The sequence below is a fragment of the Rhinolophus hipposideros genome, assembly GCF_964194185.1.
Source record: "Rhinolophus hipposideros genome assembly, chromosome: 14".
NCBI classification, from domain to species: Eukaryota; Metazoa; Chordata; class Mammalia; order Chiroptera; family Rhinolophidae; genus Rhinolophus; species Rhinolophus hipposideros.
The window spans coordinates 18,968,466-18,992,726 of NC_138060.1; the positions used below are offsets into that span (position 1 = coordinate 18,968,466).

The window sequence follows — 24,261 nt, forward strand, 5'->3', positions numbered from 1 at the left end:
CGGAAACCCTAACCCCATTTGGGCTGAAGTCCACGAAGACCACACAGTTCCATGTGGTTTTACCATCAACCATTAACCAAGAATGGTTTGCTGACCTCATCAGAATTGGTGAATCCAGATCATTGCTTTTTTTTTGTTTCTTCTGGTTTGAGGTTTCTGCTCTAAATTTTCTTACATATGTGTATGAGATTTAGCAATCCAGTTTGCCAAATAAAAGGAAGAGAGAGGGGAGGGGGAGGGAGGAAGGGAGGGAGACAAAAAGCAAATAAGCCACAAGATACAGCAACATAAAAAATAATCGTCTCTTCCTTGTTCACTGGTGACTTAAAAAACATTTTTTTTTTCTGAAACAGGTTTACTCCTCTTTCAAGGAACAAGTCTTGAAATTTTGAGATGAGATCAGATATGAACAGAAGGCAGAAAAATCTTTTAGATATGTCCAGTCCCCTCTACTGGCTGAGAAGAAAAGGCCATCCTAACAATATTAGGTCAACTCAGCTCCTAAGAGCTCTCCAGCTCATTTTGGACTTAATATCTAAAAAACCCTTATGATCTAAGAAAAAATTTATATGGGGAGAATGAATTCTGTCTTAAGAACCTTTACTTAATTTAGACATTTATAAACAAAATGATTGATTTCATTTCCAACTTAAAAGTACGCCTCACCAATAATTTTCACCATGCTCACAGATATATAAGTATATGCATGGTTTTTAAACCAGAAGTATTTGTATATTCCTGTAGACATCAATCCTTCTATAGCATATATTCTTTGGTACAGAGCATGCTTTCCTTGGGTGCACCCTGATTTTCATGCCTCAGTGTATATATATTTGCATAAAAACATAGATGTGTTTTATAGTCATACATATACAGATATGCACCAGTCAAAAAACAGCTAGAGAAAGTCGCTTTAATAGTACCCTCTAGCTTTTTGGAAGATTGGTGTAAATCTCTTCTGCAGGGGGAGAAAAATCCATCTTTCTGAGAAGGTAAATGTTTATTAAATGCAAATACTGATATTCGTTACCTAGGAAAAAACGTCTTGCTGCATGTGAAATTTCTCGATAAAAAGCTTTCAAGTCCCGGGTTCCTCCAGATAAACCCCTATCGGTGAACTCATGCGTGAATGCACTGAAATTGAATTACTGTACAACAGCAATTACTTTCCGTGGTACAGCTATAATGGGAATCGGTTCTGCAATGAACAGCAGGTAGCTATAGGAAGGGGGAACTTCACATACAATCTAGTCTCTTTCAGCTTTTCCCAAGAGCAAGCATGTTTGTTTTTAAGCAAAACATTCTTTTTTGAGTGCCCGATTTATGATTTTATCAATGTAAATCGAAAATAAATGAAAGAGGATTAAGTTTATTTACAGGTATGAGCTTCAGAGTGCTTTCAAAATTTATTCAGTATCTTACTGAAGGGTTGAAAACAACACACTCTTCACTTAGTGAGTTGTAGCTACGACTTGTTTTCCATATCTGTTCATTATGTCTCTTGGTTGTCCCCATTGAAGTTCATTCTTTTAGATACTTAAAATTAACTGTTTTGAGGAGGAAATGAATGTGAACAGCAAATAATATACTTAATAATTTGGCTGATATGCTACTAAAATAGATACCATCTCTCTTCGTGAAATGTGTTTAAATTTGTGGAGGCCAGACCTCTGTAGAGCCAAGTAGTGAAGCCGTGTAGGTCAGTGCCTGGCCCAGAAACCACAACCAACTGGGAAGACATAAACATGTTACAATTCTGGCCCAAATCAGTATAATAAAGGCAGTGGCCGCCCCTGAGCCATACCACACAATCAAAGGCAATCAGCCTCTGGAGAACCCACCCTTACAAAGCCCTTCTGGAGAATCCTGTATAAATTTATAAATTCTCCAAAGCCCCTCTTCTTGTCATTTCCTGGTTTATCCACTTTTTTCAGGTTGTGCTGTCATCTCAAGCATATGGACCTTTCTGAAGTCACGGGATCATTACCTTCCCCTGGCTGTGCTGGAATCTGTCCTAAAAGTACATCTCTGTAATCAGAGAAACCCATGGTTACTCAGCTCCTTGCTACAGATTCTCCTCCGACTGCACGCTTAGTGGTGCCTGCTTGGAGGTCCCTGGAGCTTCAGATGATCCTTTCAGCTGTGTGATGGTTTGTGCTACTCGGAGTGGAGGCTCAGATTTTAAAGACAAAGGAAAGGCTGGGCAGCCTGTCCATATAACCCAACCCGTGGAATGCACATGCTTTCCTGTCCCCTCCCCTCAAATCAGAGAAAAGGGTTTGCCACCATTGGCAAGGCAGAGGAAAGGGGAGCTGTGTCAAATATGCCTCCCATCAATAGTTCAGATGAGCTCTGTGACACAGTCAAGCACTTCCAGGTCACTTAGGTATGGCGCAACAGGAGTCTGCAGCAGGCAGAGGACTCACGCACATCCTCCATGTCCAGCATGTGAAATAGCTCCCTTAAACGTTAATGAATTGAAAGCAAATTGATTCCATTTCTTGTCCATTCATAGGACTTACGACTTGATAAACCACTCAGCAACATTAATCGAGGGCTTGGTCACATGAACATGTTTGAACAAGGAAGTTTGGAGATAATGCTTTGGGCACAATCTTACACAAAAGCGGCATCACTACCTCAAACCCGATTTGGCTTCAGAATAAAACAACCTACATCAAGCCTCCCTGTGGAGTGGGAAAAAAAAATGATTTAAACCACCAATGGCATTAAAACGTGCTAGAAAATATTAGTTAAGAAATGCTACCATAATAATGGCACCATTATGTTAATGGCAATTATTGAAGCTAAGGTTATTTGTAATTCGCTGGCCTGCAACAAAATGAAAGTTACATATAGTCCATTACCAACCAGATGACAGAGGTTATGTAATGGGCAGGCCACTTTAGGTTTCACATTTACTTCAGACATCTGACGGGGAGAAAATAGGACTTTCTGTGATAGGATAATTGCATAGTGGAGAGTAATTCAAATAGGGGACGAATATGATAAAATCACTCTGATTCAACTAATCACTGGGGAAAGTGATGGGGTACAATGATGAAATCAAGCCAGAAGAGACAGAAAAAGATCAACACTGTTTAACAGCCAAGGGATGGCAGGCATATTGAAGGACTGGGTTACTCCAGTTTCTCCCCCGGCACTAACTGAAGCTAACGGTGTTAGTATGCTCACAGTTTTCTAAATTGCTATTGCCAGTCTCATAAATACTTTACATACATGAAAGGAAGTTTTATTAATCAGTGTCGTTTGTTTTTCCACCATCCATAAGCACTTGGTACTGAATCACTTATTGGCAGGAAGACCCTCGGGGAGGCGCTAGAACCTGTGACCTGACTCAGATTGCTGGCGGTGTGCATGGCGGCTTGGAAATGGAAGATGGCTAGGGATGGTGCATGGTGGTGATGGGGCGCATTCTAAAATCCATTCTTTTCCTGGGTCATTTGAGCAGGGGCGGGGTGGGGGGTTCGCTGCTTGGTGGGTGGCATGGGAAAGAGAGGGCCTGGGTGCAGTGAGGTGCCTCCTAGGGCAACACCACAAATAATGACTCTACTGCAAACACACAGGAAAATTTGGATTTGACGTCTTTGATCCCCAAATGCTCGCAAATCCCACGGGCAAATAGCGACCCTTCCTATTCAAGAAGTAAGGTGTCATTAGAGGATGAAAAACAGTCACGCCCACTGCTCTCGGGCCTCAACATACACCAACACCCGGCAGCCTCTCTGTGGCCACCTCATCTCACGCCAAATGCCATATGGCTCATGACTGCTGCCCACAGAGCCGCTCGGCTGACAACGGAGCCCAGGCCAATCTCAATGACAAAACTGTCTCAAGACCAAACCTCAACTTGACATATAAGCCTTCTTTCTTGTTTAAAGATTGGGAGCAGGGGAGAGCCACGTATCACTGGACTGGTTAACCTAGACTTTGTAGCATCAAGTGTGCTTGCAAAGGATTTTGTACATCTATTTTAAATACATGAAATACACATTTCTGAGAATCCTGGATAGCTTTACTCTGGGACTATTTCAATGCAAACAGAACATTTTTTTTTTCCTTTACAAAGGAACCACACCAACCATATCAGTCTTTTTTTATTTCCAACTTCACTAATTTCACGCAAAACGGTTTCAAAATTTGGTTCCCTTCTATCCTCAACCAGGGCCTTCCTGAAGCTTGAAGATTCAAGATTCCCTCACTATTAAATGCTCACAGGCTGGAAGTTCACTTAACCAGCGGTAATGGCAAACATTTGCCAAATGTTGACTGTTTGCCAGGTACTGTGCTACACACTTTACACAGATGCACACAGAGGCAGTGCCATTCTACCACCTGGGTGTGAAAGAAACCACCGAGCCTGCCCATGGGACCTGGGCAAATGACTTTGCCCTGCCAAGCCCCTTTGCTCATTTCTAAAACAATGATGATGACAGTGTCTCACTCTCAGGGTTGATTGGAGAATGAAATGAGAGGACACATGTAACGTGCTTATCACAGGGTCTGGTGCGCACTGAGCTCAGTAAACTTAAGCACAGGTTTAGTAAATCACTGACCCCTCCCACCATCTCCAGGGAGGTAAGTGAGGAAAAGTGGTTGGCGGGGTTACTTAGCTTTTCTCATCAGCCTCTCCCACCTTGGGGCAGAACTGAGATGCGCCCTCGGTTGCACTGCCACATGGGCCCCCTCGTCCAGCCCCCGGTGCTGGCTGGGCCTCCTTTCTCGTGCCACACAGGAGGGCTTCCTTGTCTGTCAATCACAGAGACAGAAGCTCAGAACACTTATGTCTCTCTCTCTCTCTGCTCTAAAATTCTGTGATTCACAAGGAAATAAGTTAAAACAACTATTTCCCCCCTCTCAGATCAACCATGTCATTACTAGTATTTAACACAGAATAAAACATTTTTTTTTTTTGTAAGGATTCAGGAAAAGGGGCACTCACATACCACTCCTGCTTGAGGGGCTGCTATTGGCCTAGCCTTATCTGGACAGAAATGTTTCCATATGCAAAGAGCCTTGAAGATTGGTTCAGAGCCTCTGAACTGTCTTTCCCGTTCCGGAATTCATCTGAAGGAAATTGGTGCAGGAAGCTGAGAGCATGGAAGTGATGAGGATTGTGCACTCCGGGGTCTCCGTGTGCCTGGAGCCCACCTCTCAATCCTCATGTAACCTTGGAAAGTGACTTAGCTTCTGCCTCAGTCTCCTTTTTTGTCAAATGGGGGAAATGATAGTAACCTCCATCACGGGGCTGCTAGGATAAGCGAGTGTGTGTAAGATTCTTAGAGGAGCACCCAATGTAGGAAGTGCTGAGTCACTTGATCTATTGTTAGTATACAAGAGAGTTACTGCAGAATTCTTTATATCAAAGCTTGCAAACCATTTAAATATCCAGATACAGAGGAGCAAACGGATCAGTTATGACACACCCACAGATTGCAATATTATGCAGCCACTTAAGAAAATCACAAAATACAGTGATGCAAGAAAAGGCTCATATTATAATGATACAAAGAAGTAAAAAGAAGCTGGGTAAGAAACACAATTGCAAATTAAACACACACACACACACACACACACACACACACACACATACATGCATGGAAATGCAAAGGAAAAAGGAAGGAAGGAAACACACAGGAACGCAAGCTGTGGTTTCCTGCTGGGTGTTGGGACTTCAGGTGACTTTTTTCCCCTCTGTTTGACAACTTTTCGATATATTCTTAAAGTTCCACCAAAGGGGTGTGCATTTTATAAATAAAAAATGATAACCATGGTGGGCTTTTTTTTCTTTTTAATTTCAGTTTTCTGACTGTTAGATTTGAATGGCTACCAAGCAAAGAATACCACTTGCTTCAAAGTAGGAACATAATCAGAGGCTACCATGCAGCTCCCAGGGCTGGCTCTCAGTGCAATATTTCTGTGGCAGATAAAAGCATTTTTTTCTTCCAAGACACTTCAGAGTTTCCACCAAAAATGTCTCAACATTTTTAAGTTAATAATCATAGTACCGTGTTTCCCCAAAAATAAGACTGGGTCTTAAATTAATTTTGGCTCCAAAAGATGCAGTAGGGCTTAGGTTCAAGAGATGTCATCCTGAAAAATCATGTAAGGGCTTATTTTTCAGTTAGCTCTTATTTTCGGGGAAATAACGGTAGCAGCACAAGTTACCATTTACTGAGCACAGTTTATGTGCCAGGGTCTGTGCTAAGTGGCTCAAAACCATAGCTTTGTTTAATCTTCACACTTCCTGTGTGTTTTTCCCACTTACAGATGAGGAAATTAAGGTTGCTTTACCAGAGGCCAAAGCTGAGGAAGTGACCAAGGCAGGCACTGAACCTGCTCAAACTCATGTTCTCACCTTCTAAATTACAATCCCTCCTTCCCTGAATCAAAATAGGACAAAAATGTTTTAGAGACAAGCAAATGTATGGGATCATCAGGTCTAAAACCAAAATAACCTGTGGAAATCTGATTTGGCCAATGAAGTGTGAGAGAAACTAACGTAAGAAATGGTCTTTTGTAACAAAGTGATTTTGGAAAAAAACATTAAAATCGAAAAGGAAGCAAATTATACATTAGAAATCATGAACTCGGCCGATTGCAATTATTTCCCATAATCCTGTGCCAATATGGCATTAATGTCAGATACTACACCATCCTAAAGCCCTAAAGCAAGAACGGAAGACGCCCTCTTTAGCTGGCTATAGGAATAAAGTCAGGAACCACTTTGGAAATCCAAAACAATATATCTGTGCACCGTCGCTCCATGTATTCTGCTGTTAACAGGAGATTTCAGGAAGCTCTTAGCAGTCAAGACAAACATTATAATTGCAGTGATATTCCAATGGCGATCAAGAGAACTTCTGACTTCATCTTGACTCATTTAATTCTATTGAGATTTTCAATTCCACATTTTGGCAAGCATTGCTTAAATTTTTTACAGTTGCTTAGTTGAACCACAATGTACCTTTGAAGGATTTTTGGCAATTAGGGAATGCATCACACAGTCATAAGCCATCTTCTCTGGCTGTTTAATTAGTGCTACTTCTGCTGAAGGCATAAAATTATAAGACAAAAACTGGCATCTGAACCATATATGGAAATGGCAATCGGATCCCTAGTAACTACTTTTCCTGGTTAACTAGACTTCAGAAAAGAACATGTTTATATAACAGCGGAGTCCACTTTGACCTTGGAGAGTTGGTCCCTGAAACTGCCTTGGGGTCTTAGGACAATACAGAGCAGAAAGCAGAGGCACTTACCCTTACTGCTTCAGACTTTTTGTGAAACATCTCTTCCATGTTCTTTGCCAGTTTTTTCACCAGTTGGAGGCCATCGATTTCTTCTATGGCAACATCTTTCTCATATTCTTTGTATTTCTGTAAGGAGGGAGGGCAACAATAAAGGCACGTGATTCCACAAAACACGACACCCAGGATGTCACATCTACCTACAAGGAGTAAGTGAAAAAAAAAAAAAAATTATAATAGGACTGTCTCTTGGATTTGAGGAGAATGGACTACACTTCAAAATCATTAAACCAACTAGGGAGAAATGTGAAAATTAGCTCTGACTCTCTTGGAAACTTAACTGGCACCCAGGAAAAGAATAAACTCTAAAGCACATAAACTCTTTATCAGTCATCCTCTTCACTTCTTGAAATCAACACTTTGTACTTCCAATTAGACCACAGTCAGCCATTCTCCTGGAGGACTGCCCCAGATTTATTAGCAGCCAGGAAAATGACTATTCCAGATGTGTCACAAAATAAAAATGAAGAAATTCAACTTTTGTGGATTTTTGTGTGTGTTTTTTTTTTCTTCCCTTGAACATCACTGACTTAATTTTTTCATGGTCAAAGACTGGGACTTCGGGGAAACCAGTTTCAAGGCTGTGACTCTAAAGTATAACTATAGTAGGACTCTGCAATCTATAACCCTTGGGCCAAATCCAGTCTGTCACCAATTTTTATAAATAAAGTATTATTGGGACAAAACCGTACCCATTTGTTTACATACACGATCAAGTTAGTTGTCACAACACAGACCAGGTGACCCACAAAATCTGAAAGACTTATTCTGATCATTTACAGAAAAAGCTTGCCAACTCCTTAACTGGAGTAGGAATTAAAGAAAGTTAAGATGGCAGAACATTTTACAAACATTTTATAATGATAGAGCCCTTGCTATGGGTTTTAGTAGTTTGACTCAATTATTAAGGACTTCTTACGAGCTCATAGAAAGGAACATGTATGATAAGTACAAAAACCAAACAAACCCACAATACTTTACATAATACTTCATAGTAATTGGTTAGTATGTTCATAAGGGACTGCTCTGACCCATAGTTTACCCAAATTCTCAAAAACAATTTTTCATTTAAAAACCATCACATACCCTGGTCATTTATCTGTTTACACCAACAGTTCTCAAAGTGGTCCAAGAACTCCTGAAAGGTCCCTAAGACCCTTTCAGGAAGCCATGAAGTCCTCCCTTTTTCTAACAGCATATCTATATGAAGTCGGGTTTTTTCATAGATTTTAACAAATCACAGCCGATTTAAGACAGAGGCACATATGAGAATCACCTATCTTCTCTTAAACCAAACATTAAAAAGATTGGCAAAAATGAAAAACAAATGCCATTCCTCTAATGAACTCTTTCTCTTTTGACAAAGGGAGTTATTTTTCATAAAATGTTATTTATGTTAACATATAAGGAGTTTTTATGTTTTGAATTAATTTTTAAATGTCTTGGTTTTAATTTCTAATATGGCAAATATCAATAAACATAATCCACATAAACAGAAGGTCTTAGGGATCCTCGATATTTTGTAAGAGTGTAAAGGGGTCCTGAGTCCAAAAAGTTTGGCTTCACTGAAGATTTCATTTTGGTCCCACTGGAAAGAAATATTGTTTATTAATAAAAGCCTTGCAAATGGAGTTCCAAATACTTCTAATGTCAACAGGAACCCATTCATGTAGCTATCAAAAGGGCGGGGAACTGAAAATATTGAGGGCTTTATATTTACTCTATTTATGGAGAAAACCTGAATCAGTTACTAATCCCTCACCCCAAGCTCCTACTTAGGAAAAACAAAGGGCTCCACGTCTTATTTTGGCTTTAGTGACCTTGAGAATAATTTTTGAAGTGGAAAATATAAAAAACATTTTAACAGCAGAATCATTTATGAGGTATAAATTTATATTTTCTCCCCATTCCTCTTCCTATACCTTTAAAAATGTAAAGTGGAAGGAGGCTCAGTCATTCCTTGACCCAAAGAAGGGGGAATATGTGTGTGTGTATGTGTGTGTGTGTGTGTGTGTGTATGTGTGTGTGTGTGTGTGTGTGTGTGTGTGTGTCACACAAAATGCTTCCCTTTCTAGCTTAGATTCCCACTGGGTGTCTGAAAGGAAAAGATTACAATTTGAGGACAGAGGGAGTGACTAAGGAAACAAACATAAAAAGAGTATTCCTCTGATCCCTAAAACTAAAATTAAATCCCTAGCGTTTGGGGGCATCTGGCCACACAGTCCCTAGGGCCCACCACCAGACATTGGCAGAGCAGACGTGGAAGGGCAGGAAGGGGTACTGGGGCCCCTGACATGAACATGAGGCCCAAGGACTTGGCACTTCTCAGAATTAAGGCGATCCTAAAGAAATAAACAAAGTGCTATTCTGGACAACCTGAGTCTGAACCAAGAGAGACATCTGCTACATTATTTATAAGATGCTCTGAGCTGCTCTGTGTGGTCCTATAATGGACCATGAGTTGTAAGTGACATGTTTCTCCCTGTGCCCTGAAAACATCCATAAAAATCTTACATGTTTGTCTTGACAGTCTCTCTCTTACATCTCACCTGGAAAATCAGTATTCCTTCTTCTAGCCCTCCCCTTATCCTCAACAAGGGTGTTTTGATTCTCCAAGACAAGGACGCTGCACCTTCCCTTCGAGCCCCCAGAGTTTATCTCTCCTGGCATTGTCACTTGCGTGGGCCTGGTCCTACAGTCACCCACTGGCCCACAGCACACACTCACAAGACTTTTCCAGGCGAAGCTTGTTGCAGAACAATTGCGATGTTACAATACAAGGAACATGCAAGTAATGCAGCTGCATTGCCCTATGGTTCTGTAAGGGTGACCTCCCCACCCCTTGGGAGGTTGACTGGATTGGCCTGGGATGTGGGAATCCAGCCAGCCCAAGCCTGGCTCAAGCTAACAGCGTCCTCTGCTGTATGAATAAAACTTCAATGACAATCACTGGAAACTTTCCCTAAGTTCAAATACAAGCCAATGTCTTTGGAGCCAAAAATCCTGGGGGTTCTCTGCTGCCTGCCAGATGTGCTCCAAAAGCCAACAGCTGAGGCCAGCTTATAGCCAAGGCTGATTCACCATCAAAAATACAAAGTTCAAAAAGTGAGTAAAACAAAACAAAACGAATGTCAGTCTAATATTTACAGAGTCAGTGAAATCAATCTCTGTCTTAAGTAATTCTGTTACTAAATGTAATTTAGAGGCTTCAGATAAAGAAAAATAAAACGGATTTCACTTAGCCTTTACTTGAATCTTTTGGTTTTTATATAGGAGCCATTATTCTGGCTATATCTGTTACTTGCATGTGTTCCTCTCCCAATAGACTTCTAAAAGGGAATCAATTTATTTAATCCTCACCATCTCCCAAGGTGTCAATAAGATCTTGCTTCATCTTCTTTTCTTCTGAGTCTGCTCTGTGAAAAGGAGCCACTGACTTTCTGGAGGGTTCAGTCTCCCAGGACTCTTTGTACCTGGTGAACTAGCTTACCAATCTCAACGTGAAGCTCTCCGCCAGGCCAAGGATTCCAGATCTGGGACAAACATAGCAGTTCACTGGTTCTATTCCTCTGCCAGCCTAAGTCTTCTCCCTTCAAGACACGTGACAACGGGTCCTCTTGGCCAATGAGCCAAGCCCAGACTACTTTCTCACCACCCTGGGGAAGTCATCCCATAAGCAAAAAACACTCTGCTTTGCAAAATGTGTTAATGCCTGTTGGAATCAGGTCAGAACAACCTAATGCCTCACTCTTACCAGGAAATGTTACACTTTGCGGGAATCAAAGGATTTTGAAGAACAGAGAGATTAACCCAGTGATAGCCATTAATCAACCTCAAGCCTTTAGCAGCTTAGAATGGTGATACACATCAAACCCTTTAAAACTGTGCCTATAGTATGACACCAAGCAATGTGACCTCCTGTACAACTGAATTCCACACCGGCCTCCCCAATTGTGTAGAAGAATGTGGGAAGTGTGCATACAGCACGGTATGAACAGTAATCGGTGACATTTTATTTTAAATTACTAATTTGCACACACACGCATACACATAAGCACACACACAAACACACTGCTAGAAGAACACGAGAAGTGTGGAAAGCTGGTTGTGCAATTAGAAATAGTTATTTTTTTTTTTTTGCTTACCTGTATTTTCTAATTTTTATAATAAGCATACTATTTTGGAGATTAGCAAATGTAACAGTTGTGGTTAAATGTAGAATAACATATGAGCACCTAGTAAACAGATTTCTTTAGGGGAACGTGGTCCCAATTAGAATCTGTGTAATTAAGCGGCATGTCTTCATTAGCAGAGCGTAAGGAAGTCAGTACAATGTGTCCTCTGTGAAGCCCAGGCCCAGCGCGGTGCCGGAAGCTTTTCGCATATTAATTCGTCTAATTCTCACAGCTACTCTGAGAGGTTGGCATTATCCCTATGTTGCAGATGGTGAACTGAGGCACAGAGATGTTTAGTAAATTGCTGGAAATCGAATGGATAGACAGTGAGTTTTAAACCCAGCAAGGTCTAACTTCTAGTCACTTGGTCATTTGAACTTGGGGGGTAAAGTACTGACTAAATATTTGCAAGCCTGTTTCAGGGGGACCATTTCACTGCCAATAATAGCCCCTGTTTCATTGATTTTTCTAGGCAACAGTGGCTTGGACTCACCAAGAGCGTCAAATACCAAAAACTGGAGACATGGTTAGTTCATAAGGGCTGCAGCTCCTCACAAGGCTGCTAAGTGAGCAAAAGCCACAAAGCCAGGGCACACTGGATGTGACAGGCGTGGATTCGGTCCCTCCACAGGGTCACAGAGGGCGAGTGAGAAGCCTGGTCTCAAAGGAGCACAGGCAGCTCCTGACAATAAAACTACCTGGAGATGGCCCTGGAGCCTTAATTATAAATCACTGGTTGTGTTTGGGTGACAAATCATCTTTTGTTCTCCAAGGTACCAACTAGCACTGGAGGCAAAGACCCCAAGGTCCTCTTCCTCCAGCCTCCCACACAGCTGTACAGGCAATGGTGCTTTGTCTTTTGTAGCTTCAAGGACTGTGCGGGCAATTATGTTATGTAAAAATAGTTGATCTTCAACTGGGAAGAGGAGTTAGGAAAGTATCAACAGGTCCCTGCAAACACATATGAGGAAGGAAAGAGAGGGGAAGAAGAACATGGAAGAAACATTATGCCACCTGATTACACATTCAGGCCAGTCTGGATTGGAATCCTGTCTCCAGTACTCCATTTATTTGTTCCGCTAGCATCTACTTCGTGTCTCTAGTATAACAGGCAGGGTACTAGACAGCAAGCACAGAGATAAGTAAAGCAAAATGGAAGAAAGCTGGCAGTCAGATGGTCCGGAGTGTTCTGATGAGTAAACAGGCAAAGATACCGCACAGTGGTAGGTTGTACCGCCTGGTGGGAGTGGTCAAGGCAGTGACTCCCATTTGGCTGGACCTTTACAGGATGATTAGGCTGGGAAGATGGGAGACACCACAGGGGATGAACAAGCCAGGCAAGGGAGAGGCAGTTATGGAGGTCCAGGGACAAGAAGCTATCTGGAGCTAACGGAACTACCCCCTACTCTATTTCACTGGCACATGGATGGCCACATTGGGGGACTCTGGTGAGAGATGAGGTCAAAGCAGTGAGAAAGGCGAGGCCATCAAACGTAGTAATCTAGGATTAAGAGTCTGGACCTTATCCTGATTTGGGGAGGAGGCTGGGGCAACAGCCAGAGCCACTGAAGGGTCTTTAGATGTTGTGACTCAATGATCAGATGTGTCCTTTGAAAAACTTTAGTGTGCAGAACAGGTAGGAGGGCGTAAAGCTGGGTGGAGACAAGGAGATGGAGACTGAAGCAGCCAGAACTTAGAAGACAGCAATGGGGAGAAACCAGAGAGTCAGAGGAGCGAGAGGCAGGCTCTCTGGGAGCCATGCAGACGTCGATGTCAGATGCAGCAGCCGTTTGAGAGGGTGGGTCGAGTCACTTTAAGGAAATCACTTAACCTCCTGGGTTTCAGTGTCCTAGTTCAGAATGCCAGGGTAATGACGTCCTTCTTCCAGGGCTGCTCTGAAGGGTCCTGGGAGGACATCAGTAAAAGGCCCCTGCACAGTGCCTGCATAGAACGGGCCACTCCAAATTCTTGTGCTCCCCTGATTTTCCCACTTGGCATTTCTGCTACAGAGGATTCTAGTAAATGTATTTTCATGCTAATGTCTTTCTGAATGGAAGCCCTTAATGTAAAAGACAAACTCCAACTGGGTGGTTGATGATGCCCACACTCTTCACTCTGCTACCCCTGTCCTCTGCCCACCCCGTCTCCTGACCCTCCTCCCCTCACCCCACAGCCTGTGGCTTTAGCCAAGAACAGGGCCAAGGCAGATCACAGCCCTTCACAAAAGGGCCTCTCAGGAGTCACGACACAGAAGGCAGGCAAGCCTGAGCAACTTTTTATTCCCTCTGTCTCAGGAGAACATCTGAAGCTTCCATTCCTTCTGTTAGCAGAATCAGCATTTGGCAAGAAATCTTGTGATGAGCCAAGAACATTTATCATTTGCGAAGGGAGACACAGAAATGCATTATTTCTGCAGCATCTATTTTGCCAGCTCATTTCACACAAACACCAGGAAGAGAAAAGCACTACTTCACTGTCAGAACACTTAATGTTGTTCATACAGAGGGGTCATTTTTCTCCTACGTGATAACTACATATATCTAGGAGTGAGTCGCCTGGAACAGCCCCCAGAGAGTGGCTCCAGTCAGGAGACTTCTGACCAATCATAATTAATTGGGACGAAAGCCAAACATGAAAGAGGGGCTCCGAGGACACTCAACACCAACAGAAACAAATGCCCTCTGTAGAGAACGGACCCAGGGATTACCACTAGCCAAAGAGCTGGTGCATCTGAACGTGGTCTCTTGGCCAAATTTTTCATCAAAAACCGAAATTACGTCTCACAGTCAGCATCATTAAATCACTAGATGAGGAGTGACCGAAGCCCTAAGGAAGGAGATAGCAAAGCAAGGACCTGTCCATCTCCAAGTGAGAATCCCGGGGGTTTGCCTCAGAGCCCACGACTTGAGAGAAACTGGCCTGCTTCTCCATCCCTGCCCTAAGCCTTCGGCGCTTCCCTTGGAAGCCCTGACCTAGATCCCTAATCAAACCTGTTGCTGGGAAAGCACCCTGGAGACACGCTAAGCCCAGAACCCTTACAGGTGGCTTGTCATATAAGAGCAGAAGATGCCCCCTGTTCTTAACTTAAGGTTCAATTTTCAGTCGTTTTCATTCCTACAAGCTGTAAAATAGCCACAGGGCCAAAGTTCATTAAGCCAATCATTTAAATAATGATCACACCAACACAAAAGAAAAGGAACCTAACTGAAATCACTTCTACTTTCTTCATGCAACAAATATGTACAAATCACCTGCCGTGTGCCAGATGGGTGGGTAGGTAGGGGGACTACTGGCAAATACACATGTTCCCTTGGGTATAAAGAAGCTAATTTTGCATCCATTTTACTAAAAATCAGTAATAAGTTGGAGCAGAGCTGCGTGGATCACTTTAATCTAAACTTGAGACCCGAAAACCCACACAGCCCTTCTGTGTATGTCTCCACCTGAGGTCACACCTGTCTGCAGTGCAGGTAAATCACTTCTGCCAGAGGTGGGAGGGTATTCTTTCTACTGAGGGGTAACAGTCTATAAAGCACAGACATATTTTCTCCCCGAGGAGGGAGGGGTTAGTACCAGGTATTGTGGGCAACCCAACACTTGGGTAAACACTGAAAACTTGGCCTGGACCAGGAAGGAATCACAGTCAACAGGTAGGAGGTGGGTCCCAGGGAGGGATGTAAAACAATGAATGTGCCAAGGCTCCTAGAAAAGGGAACGGCTGTGAAGCTCATGGAATTCCCTGCCTCTTGGGCACTGAAGCCGATGAAGCACCCTATTCATGTAATGAGACAGTCATGTGCCATCACAAGGAAGTGGCTGGGAAACAGAGGCAGGACATCTCTGACCAAGGCCTGAAGGACAGTGGGAATAAAAGGAGGTGGGGGACGGAGGGGGGGCAGTCTCTTTAGAATGCATGTGAGCCCCTTCCGCGTACACGCACACGGAAGCATGTTTGTCCCTCGAGCATGGACAGTGACGCACTCCCTATTCTGTCTTCTCTCTTCCTCCTGGCAAAGAGGGCGGACCAGGATGGGATGGGTGGGAAAAGGTCCACATGGATTCTGCTGGAATGCTACTGATTTGGGGCCTGGTCGCAGCATCCTGCTTGGCTTAGAATCACTGGCCGGGGTTCGAGTCAAGGAAGATCCACAACGTGTATCCCACCTTCTGGGCAATTTGGCGTGGTGCCAAGACCAGGTACTCTTCAGCCAGATGTACTAAGTTCAAGTCCTGGTGTCACCACTTACTAGCGATGTGACAAGTCGCCTAGACGCCATCAGCTTCCTTTCCTTCATCAGTAACGTGGGTGATACCAGACCTCATGTTGTTGGGATGATCAAAGGTCAGGTGTGTCAATGTCCTAGCCAACTGCTGGACACCACGTACTGAAAAATGGCGGAGAGTGCTAATAAATGCTGACACATACAAGGTCTGACAATTAAGTTTGTGAACTTGATGCCACGATGTTGCTAACCTTTTTTGATATCAGAGAGATTAAGCATTATGAATTTGTTCCAACTAGACAAACAGTAACCAAGTTTACTATGTGGAAGTGCTGAAAAAGCTGCATGAAAAAGTGAGATGACCTGAACTTTTCGCCAACAATTCGTGGCTCTTGCATCACGACCATGCACCAGCTCACACGGCACTGTCTGTGAGGGAGTTTTTAGCCAGTAAACAAATAACTGTATTGGAACACCCTCCCTGCTCACCTGATCTGGCCCCAAATGACTTCTTTCTTTACCCAAAGATAAAGGAAATATTGAAAGGAAGATATTTTGATGACATTCAGGACACCAAGTGTAGTACGACAACAGCTCTGACAGCCATTCCAGAAAAAGAGTTCCAAAATTGCTTTGAAGGGTGGACTAGGCGCTGGCGTCGGTGCATAGCTTCCCAAGGGGAGTACTTCGAAGGTGACCGTAGTGATATTCAGCAATGAGGCATGTAGCACTTTTTCTAGAATGAGTTCATAAACTTAATTGTCAGATCTCATATGTTCTATATCTTCTGAAAAAGGTTGTTATTTTGTCACAACAAGAAGAAACTCTTAACAAACCTAGTTCACAGCCTCACCGATGAACTAGCTCTGAATGCTGCTCTGGGCGATCGTAGTTTCCAAATATATTCACAAGGCACTGAAGAGTCTTCTTTGAGGACGGTTCCCTTCTGGCAGAAATTGGATGCTAGAAGCCTGTGTATTTGTGTGTGTGAGGAGGGAGAGGGGGTGGGAGGAAATGACAGTTTTTAGATATGTTACTAAAGATGTTGCCATAAAAACAAATCATCTACAATTTTCAGATTCTCTCCTTATAGACAGTGTCATTTTCTTATTATGACATAAATGGACTTAGTATTGCTCTCGACTCCATGGCATACAGAAGTGTCACTTCAAAATACAACACTCCAAAGCAATTATGTTTCCAAGTAAATGTATTTTTAAATCCTTTAAGCTGATGTTAGGAACGCTTCTTCTTAACCATAACAACAAACCTAACTAAATTCACAGAACTCTAGGTCACAGAATATTTTTGTTTGAAAATGGAAAATGCCGTTTTGTACAAATAATTCTGTTTCACACAGGTATTCTGATCAAGTGTCTCCAAGGTCAAAAAAAAAAAAAGAAAGAAAGAAAAAACCCACCCACTATCAATACTGTGCTCTTCCAGATCTAGTTAATTTCAAAGAAAATCCTTGAAGAATGCAGTTTTTCCCTATCAAAGCCATCAGAATAAGAGACAATTTGCATTAGAAGAAGAGAGCTTGTTTTAGAATTGACAGAAGAGAGAGGAGAACAGGGTATTAAATTACAACCCAAAGAACAGGGAGGAGGCAGAGAGCAGCTGGGCTCCCACTTGTGCAAGGCTGTGGCAAATGGAGACCACTCCAGGATATTGGACTATCTCCTGTATGCAGTTCTTACTCTGTGGGGTGAGAAGCATGGCTGCGGACTGCTACTGAGAGCAGCAGTTACTAAGAAGTTCCAGGGACAGGGGAAGAAGTGGTATGGCCTCAATAACTTCTCAGGGTGCCTTCTGGTACTCACCTCAAGGGAGCTGTCACAAGAATTAGCAGGGTCCCTGGAGCCCTTGTTCTCTGGCGTGTCCTCCTAAGTCACAGAGTTCCAGGGAGACTGCTTTTCAGAGTAGCTGGCTCAGCAACGGGTGGTCTCTGATGGGTTTCTATTACTTCCTGATTGTCAGGTTCTGAATTAAAAGATGAACATCTCTCCTCTCTCTGTTTCATTGTCTACACTCCTTTTTTTAAAAAAAATCTTGATAAGTATCATAAGCTTTTACTGTTCACCGCAGTCAATTGGACAAATGCCACAGAAAATTTTTGTTCTGTGATGATAAAATTAAGTGTGAATGTTGCATTAGATCCCTGTTTTATATAAGGGAAACTAAGTCAGAGGCAAGCTACTAACCAGCTGTGGACACAGCCATCCTTGCCCTAGCATGGCGGCATAACATACTGCTTTAAAACTGGGCAATTCATCTGTCTACTGAACAAAGTCAAATGGTCTCTGTGATTATTAAAAAATCCAATTCCTGGGTATTTTCTGGATTACTGCCTGGGGGATCTGAAGTTCTGAAATTAAAATATTGATGCTATACATACAAAATAATGATTACAGGTCCATGTGTGTTAGAGAAGAAAAATCTCATTGTACGCCTTTATGACTGTGTTTCATGTACACTAACCAATTTAACTACAGCCAAACTGCAAATAATAAAACATTACTCGACAAAGACTGCATTACTTGATATAGATTATTTTCTACAGGCCACTTTTTTCAAACACATTTTTCTGATATTTCAATTTAAAATAATTCATTTGTCTTGTTCCCTAAGGATCAGACGGGATAGAATAACAACAACAATAAATCATTAATAATAGAACCAGCATTTATTGAACACTTACGTTGGGTCAGATAGATATTATTTCCCCCCATTTTACAGGTTAGGGAACTGAAGCACAGAGAGATTAGGTAACTTATCCAAGGTTATACCACCAGTAAAGTGTAGTATTAGTTAGGAGGACACAAGCTAATGTAATACAAATATCTCAAAATCTAAGTGGCTTCACTCAACAAAAGTTTATTTCTTGTTCATGTAACCATCCCATGAAGAGGATCTATGTCATCAGACAGCCTTCCACACTGGGGAAGGGACCCAGTGATTCAGGGACCCAGGATTCTCCGCTTGTGTGTCTCTGCTCTCCCCTCAAGTTTTGGAGTCTTCTGCATTCAGCCAGCATATGGGGGAAGAGGAAGTGCAGATGGGGGAAGAGGAAGTGGAGAAACTGCTTCTTGAACTCCTTCGAGTGGAAATTACATGCATCATCTCTGCTCACATTCCACTGGCAGTAACTGGCGCATGGCCCAACCCAGTGTAAGAGAGCCTGGGAAATGGAACCTGTGGCTGGAAAGCCATACCCAGGATCTATGTCAACACTAGGGAAATAGATGCTTAAATCGTCAGGGGTCTGTTAGCTGTCTGTGCTGCTGTCACATTATCAGGAATCGAACCCAGGAGGAGACATAGCTCCACAGTCCATGCTCTTAAATGCCACACTTTAGTATAAAAGATTAATAAACTGTAGATAGATGAAACCTCAGATTAAAACTTGGCTAGGAACCATCTGCAAGATGGATACTTTAGAACTGGCACAACCAAGTCACAATCTACAGAAAGGATAATAAGACCCAATCACTTGTATGTGTAATTATGGTCAGGCTCAGATGTTAAAAACCAAGTTACTGCAACACAGAAAGGAATACGTTATAAACAATTCTTAGACCTTTTGTCTGATTTCCTTAATCCCAGCTCAAATAAAACTGCTATTTGATTAACATCAATGACCTTCTCTAGCATGCAATATTAGTTGCCTAGGCCCCAGGAAAGTTAATTGGCTTAACTAAAGTCTTTCTAATTCTATATCCAAGATGTCCTGGACATCGAAGGCAATCAATGAATAAGTCTGCAAGATACATAACAAGCTTAGAGCTAATACTATTTGCAGCTGTTCAAGTGGTTTCTATGCTCTCAGAGACAAACACTGGAATGAGTGTTAGGACAATGCATCTGAATGAATCTTTAACTCCATCAACTCCAAAGTGAACACAGAGACACCAATTTATGGCACTAACAGACCCTAGCTTATTGTTGGGAGAATGTGGAGAACCATGATGACATCGTGCTTAATACTTATGAACCTGCCCACCCTCCTGTGCAAAGGAAGAGCTGAAGACTGATTGAGTCTCCCTTCTCATGTTGGAAAGCTTCCTTTGTAAGAGGTTGGGAAGATTCTGATCTCGACTGCTCATATCAGAAGGAGGCTAAGGAAAATGATCCATAACATCAGCATTCTTCATGGAAACATCACCTTGCCTCACATTTGCTCACAGATGCTCTAGGAGTTTGCAGCCGATGGTCCCTCCCATTTTCCCTGTCATAAACAGTACCCAAAGGTGCAGGCATTACAGCCGAGGCACGCCTCTGCTGAGATGCAAAACATAATCTGAGCCTTCTATGAATTTCAATGTCACCAACTTCAGAATCTAATGATTTTTTTACATACTTCCCCAAGCCTGGCATACTAGACTTCTTTCTACCCAATATCTTTAAAATCAGTGTTAGAATCCGAAAAGAATTTAGAAATAATCTATTTCAGAAGCCACAAACTCAAATGCCTGCAGAGACCAGACAGGTCATACCAGGTGAGGGAATCGAGCTAGTCTGGGGCTTGTGTCAAAGAGCAGCACTTCTGTCCCATCTAAAATGGCGGCCACTTTGGGGCATCTGCTGATCTTCGTGAGTGAGGTGCACACTGTATTTACCCAATCCTCCATGTGTTAAAAGAAGCCAGAAAACTATGTTTTTATGTGACATCTCCCATTGAGTCCCTTTTTTTGAACTCTCCGGGGCCCAGATACAAAATGTCAGCACATATCTTTGTCCTCATTTGTCTTCACATGAGGAGACCGAGACACACCAAGGGCTCGTGTCTCCCACAGGCAGTGATGTGAGGGACAGTGTGTGGACTGCTCCTGGGCATCTATCACTAACCCTTGAACCAGCACTGCTGCCATCTCCATCATAACGTGAGTCTGAGGCACCAACAGGACAGCAGCCAGCTCTGGCCAGTAGGGGGCAGGTGCCCACCTGGCTCACCAGAGGCCCAGCCCGTGAGGACAGTTCCAGGGCCCTCCTCACCATTCCTGTTCCTTGGCTATGCAGGGGCTCAGAACCGGAAGCTGCCTCCCCTAGAGACTGCCATGTATGACCAAAAGCACTTGGTTCCTCATGCATTGGGGGCTGCTAGGCGTAGAAACAGGATGTTGAAGTTGAAAACTCTGAGTAGATTGAGAATCCCACATACTACTCTTGAAATAGGGTTTTTCCTATGGTGGTTTGAAGACTCTTATATCCTAGCAAATGTTATCTAATATCTCAGACTCTGTCTTTCACAAACACACACACACACACATAAAATCATTATAATACCAGTACTTTTCCTCTTAAAATGCATTTAGGAAATTACTCAACATATCCACCTTATTATAATTATCATGCTCAGATACGACTTTAAGATGAGAATTTGGGGGAGTTTGGGAGAAAAGATGTTCTGGTATTCAGTGAAGTCCTTGGACCCTTCTCAGAATGACATTTTACATGCAAAAAAGTAAACACATAGGAAGGAAACCAACTACATTGAAATTCAGTTTTCAAATGTCTAAAACCATACATTTGTACTGTTAGTAATGGAGGCGTTTCTTCACCAGTGAGTTAAATAACAAGATTTAGTGGTTAGTATGAGCTGCCGTAATCTCGGAGTCGAGGATGAGCGCCAACAGCAAGGAGGTATCTGCATTCACTAAGACATGATATGAAAATACCCTTGATTTCTGCTGGTGACAAAGTCACAGGCCCTGCTGTGTGTTGTTACGTACGTGTAAGATAAAAGTAATAAATTTCAGTCAGAGGTTAGTGAAAATAGAAGATGTCATTTTTTCCCCACCTTGGTTCATAGCCCCCTGAATTCTCACCAAGGCTGTGAACACAGGCTAAGCACCCCTATGTACTACCCAGGAAAAGCAAGAGGTCCCAGGAAAGACCACGTGATGTGTGAATAGTAACAGCGATCTGCCCCCACTCACACACAGCGTCTGGTTGTCCAATACCTGTTGAGGGCTGCTGGTCTGCTTCAATGTACTGTCTGATCGTTAGCATACGTTGCCAATCCAGTTTAAGGTTTCTGTATATTAAACATACGATACATCAAATTATGGACATTTTCTGCGGTAATCATTTTTGGCAGATGGCTTTGCTGTCTACATTATGTGTAGATTACAGCTCATGAGTTCTCTGGGTGCTCTGTCAACAAGTAATAATTTCTCAAATGGATCATGGAAGGGTAAACACTAAACTGGAAACAATATCTCAAGCCAGGGTCTTAGAGCAGAATTAATGGGAACTACAATTTCTTCCCTATATAATACTGGGTTATTAGAATTCTACACAAAGAGCAGACATTCATGTATTATTTGTGTGATTAAACATATATAAGCACAATTTCATAGAAATTTAGTAATCGCTGATATAAAAATATAATAAATGTCTCATAATATGCAAAGAAGAATGTGAGTGGCTCAAAAGGTTTACACTTGAGAAATGAATTAAACAGCCCATTCAACAAGACTGGCTGTCATCTACAGCTACTAGGTGACTGTGTCAAAAAAATATTTCACCCAATGTATATAGGACTGTATACTATCACAGAAGTCTGCTCCTGAAAGAACGCTATGTGAAGTACATTATGTTTATAATTAAAGCCATGTCAAAGCACAAAGCAAAAGACCCCGAGAGGAACAACAAAATTCTGACCATGGCTGGGTTATGGTGGCAAACTTTTAGACGAATTTTTTTAGTTTTCTGAATTGTTTTGTTTTATGATATTGCTTTTCAAATGGGAAAAGTAAAGTCTAAGACAGAGAAAAACAGAAATGTAAGAGTGGGATTCAAATCCAGGCAGGCCAGTTCGAGAGCCCATGTTCTGAGCTCCCCAATAACTCTCCTAAAATAGGTGACAGTCGAATGAGACTTTTTACTTATTACTAAAGCAAAATGTTCTCACCACAGGAAAAAAAATCAGAAGGCGGATATAAGCAAATAGAAGAAAACAAGAACCCTTAATCCCGCTTCCCCAAAATACGATGGGTTAGATTTTGATTTATATCTTTACAGATTTTGTTTATTTTTTCAGTGTATGATTATACGTGTATTTGTTTCTTTACAATCAAAACAAGGTCATCCTATATATGCCAATGGGCTATATTTTCAAATTATTTCCCCAAGAAGCTTAAATACAAAACAGTTCATCTTTCAGACCACCAAAATAATGAAGGTGAATATTCAAGGGTTTGAAAACCCCAGGGCTCTGACACCAGTGGCCTGGCGCCCGTGGGACAGCCATAGTCAAGACAATAAAACACAGGCTTCTCATGAAAAAGAGGGGCAGTGCATTTAAAGCAGTGGTTCTTACCCAGGGACCATTTTGTCCCCCAGGGACATCTGGCAGCATCTGGAGACATTTTTGTTTTGCACAATGGCGTGGGAGAGGAGGAGGGAATGCCACTGGCATCTGGTGGGTGCACACTAGGGAATCTGCTAAACATCCCACAAAGCACAGGCTAGTCTCTCACAACAAAGAATTACCCAGTCGAGTATGTCAAGGTGCTAAGGTTGCAAACGCCCAGGTAAGGGAATCATTTTCAACATAAATGCACGTAACACAAATCCTAATGGCCACCAAGCCCAATCTCCCTCCAAAGTCTGAACTTCTGTTCCAGGCAGCTTGGACAAGGGGCTCTGGACTCTTCCAGGGAGAGTCTCCTGCAGTCGCACTGCTGGGCAGCACTGAGCAACAGACTTTCTCAACTTGAACTCACTCTGTCTCCCTGTAATATCTGACCTTAGAACCCAGTTATGCAGCCTAGTTGTACAGACCAAGTCTCATGCTGCCTTGAAATATTTTAAGAGAGAGATGAAAGAGGTCATCTGGCATAGGTTAAGAGCATGGACTGCTTGGATGGGAATCCCGACTCCACCACTTACTCTCCATTTACTCTCCATGGATCCTTGGAGAAGGTGCCACAGACATCCTCGGCATCAGTTTCCTCATCTGGAAAAATGGGGGTAATAATAACAACGAACTCATGGGGTTGCTGTGAAGATGACATGAGTTTCTTTATACAATTGCCTAAAGCAGTGCTTGGCACCATCTGCCACCTTTTGTTTCAGGCTAAATATATCCCCATGGGCCCTCAGGAGACATGGATTCTCGACCCTTCTCCTACCCTGTCTGCCCTCTCCAAGCATTCCTGTTTGTCTCTGTTCCTCTTCAAACCCAGAGCCTCCATCTTACAACCACACCCCTGGGTTTGTTCTGACCACTGCAGGGCCCGGTGCAGCTCTGGTGTCTCTGCACTCCCCATCAGCATCCAACACTGCACCCTGGGAAGCACTGGGTCTGGGACAGCTGCTGAACCCACAGTTGGGCCCAGATGAGCCCAGGGCAAGCACACCAAAATCAGATGAGCTACGTGGGACAAAGATTCAAGGAACCGCTAGAGACTAATAATTTTTTGGTCAAGGCTTCTTGGAGGAAACTGTCCTTTACATGAGATCTTAGAGTGAGGCCCTACAAATGGTGGAAAAAAGAAGAGTTCCTGGATTCCTGAAATAGAGAAC

General features: G+C 42.6%; 1 protein-coding gene across 2 annotated transcripts in view; it reads right to left on the bottom strand.

Annotated features, from left to right (window-relative positions):
* Window positions 1–24,261, bottom strand: part of CACNA2D3 (calcium voltage-gated channel auxiliary subunit alpha2delta 3) — an 853,665-nt gene that overhangs the window by 654,576 nt on the left and 174,828 nt on the right. For both annotated transcript variants that reach the window (XM_081073057.1, XM_081073056.1), the window contains exon 3: window positions 7,284–7,400. In XM_081073057.1, the coding sequence (XP_080929183.1) occupies window positions 7,284–7,400 (117 nt within the window). The remainder of the gene's footprint in view (window positions 1–7,283; window positions 7,401–24,261) is intronic.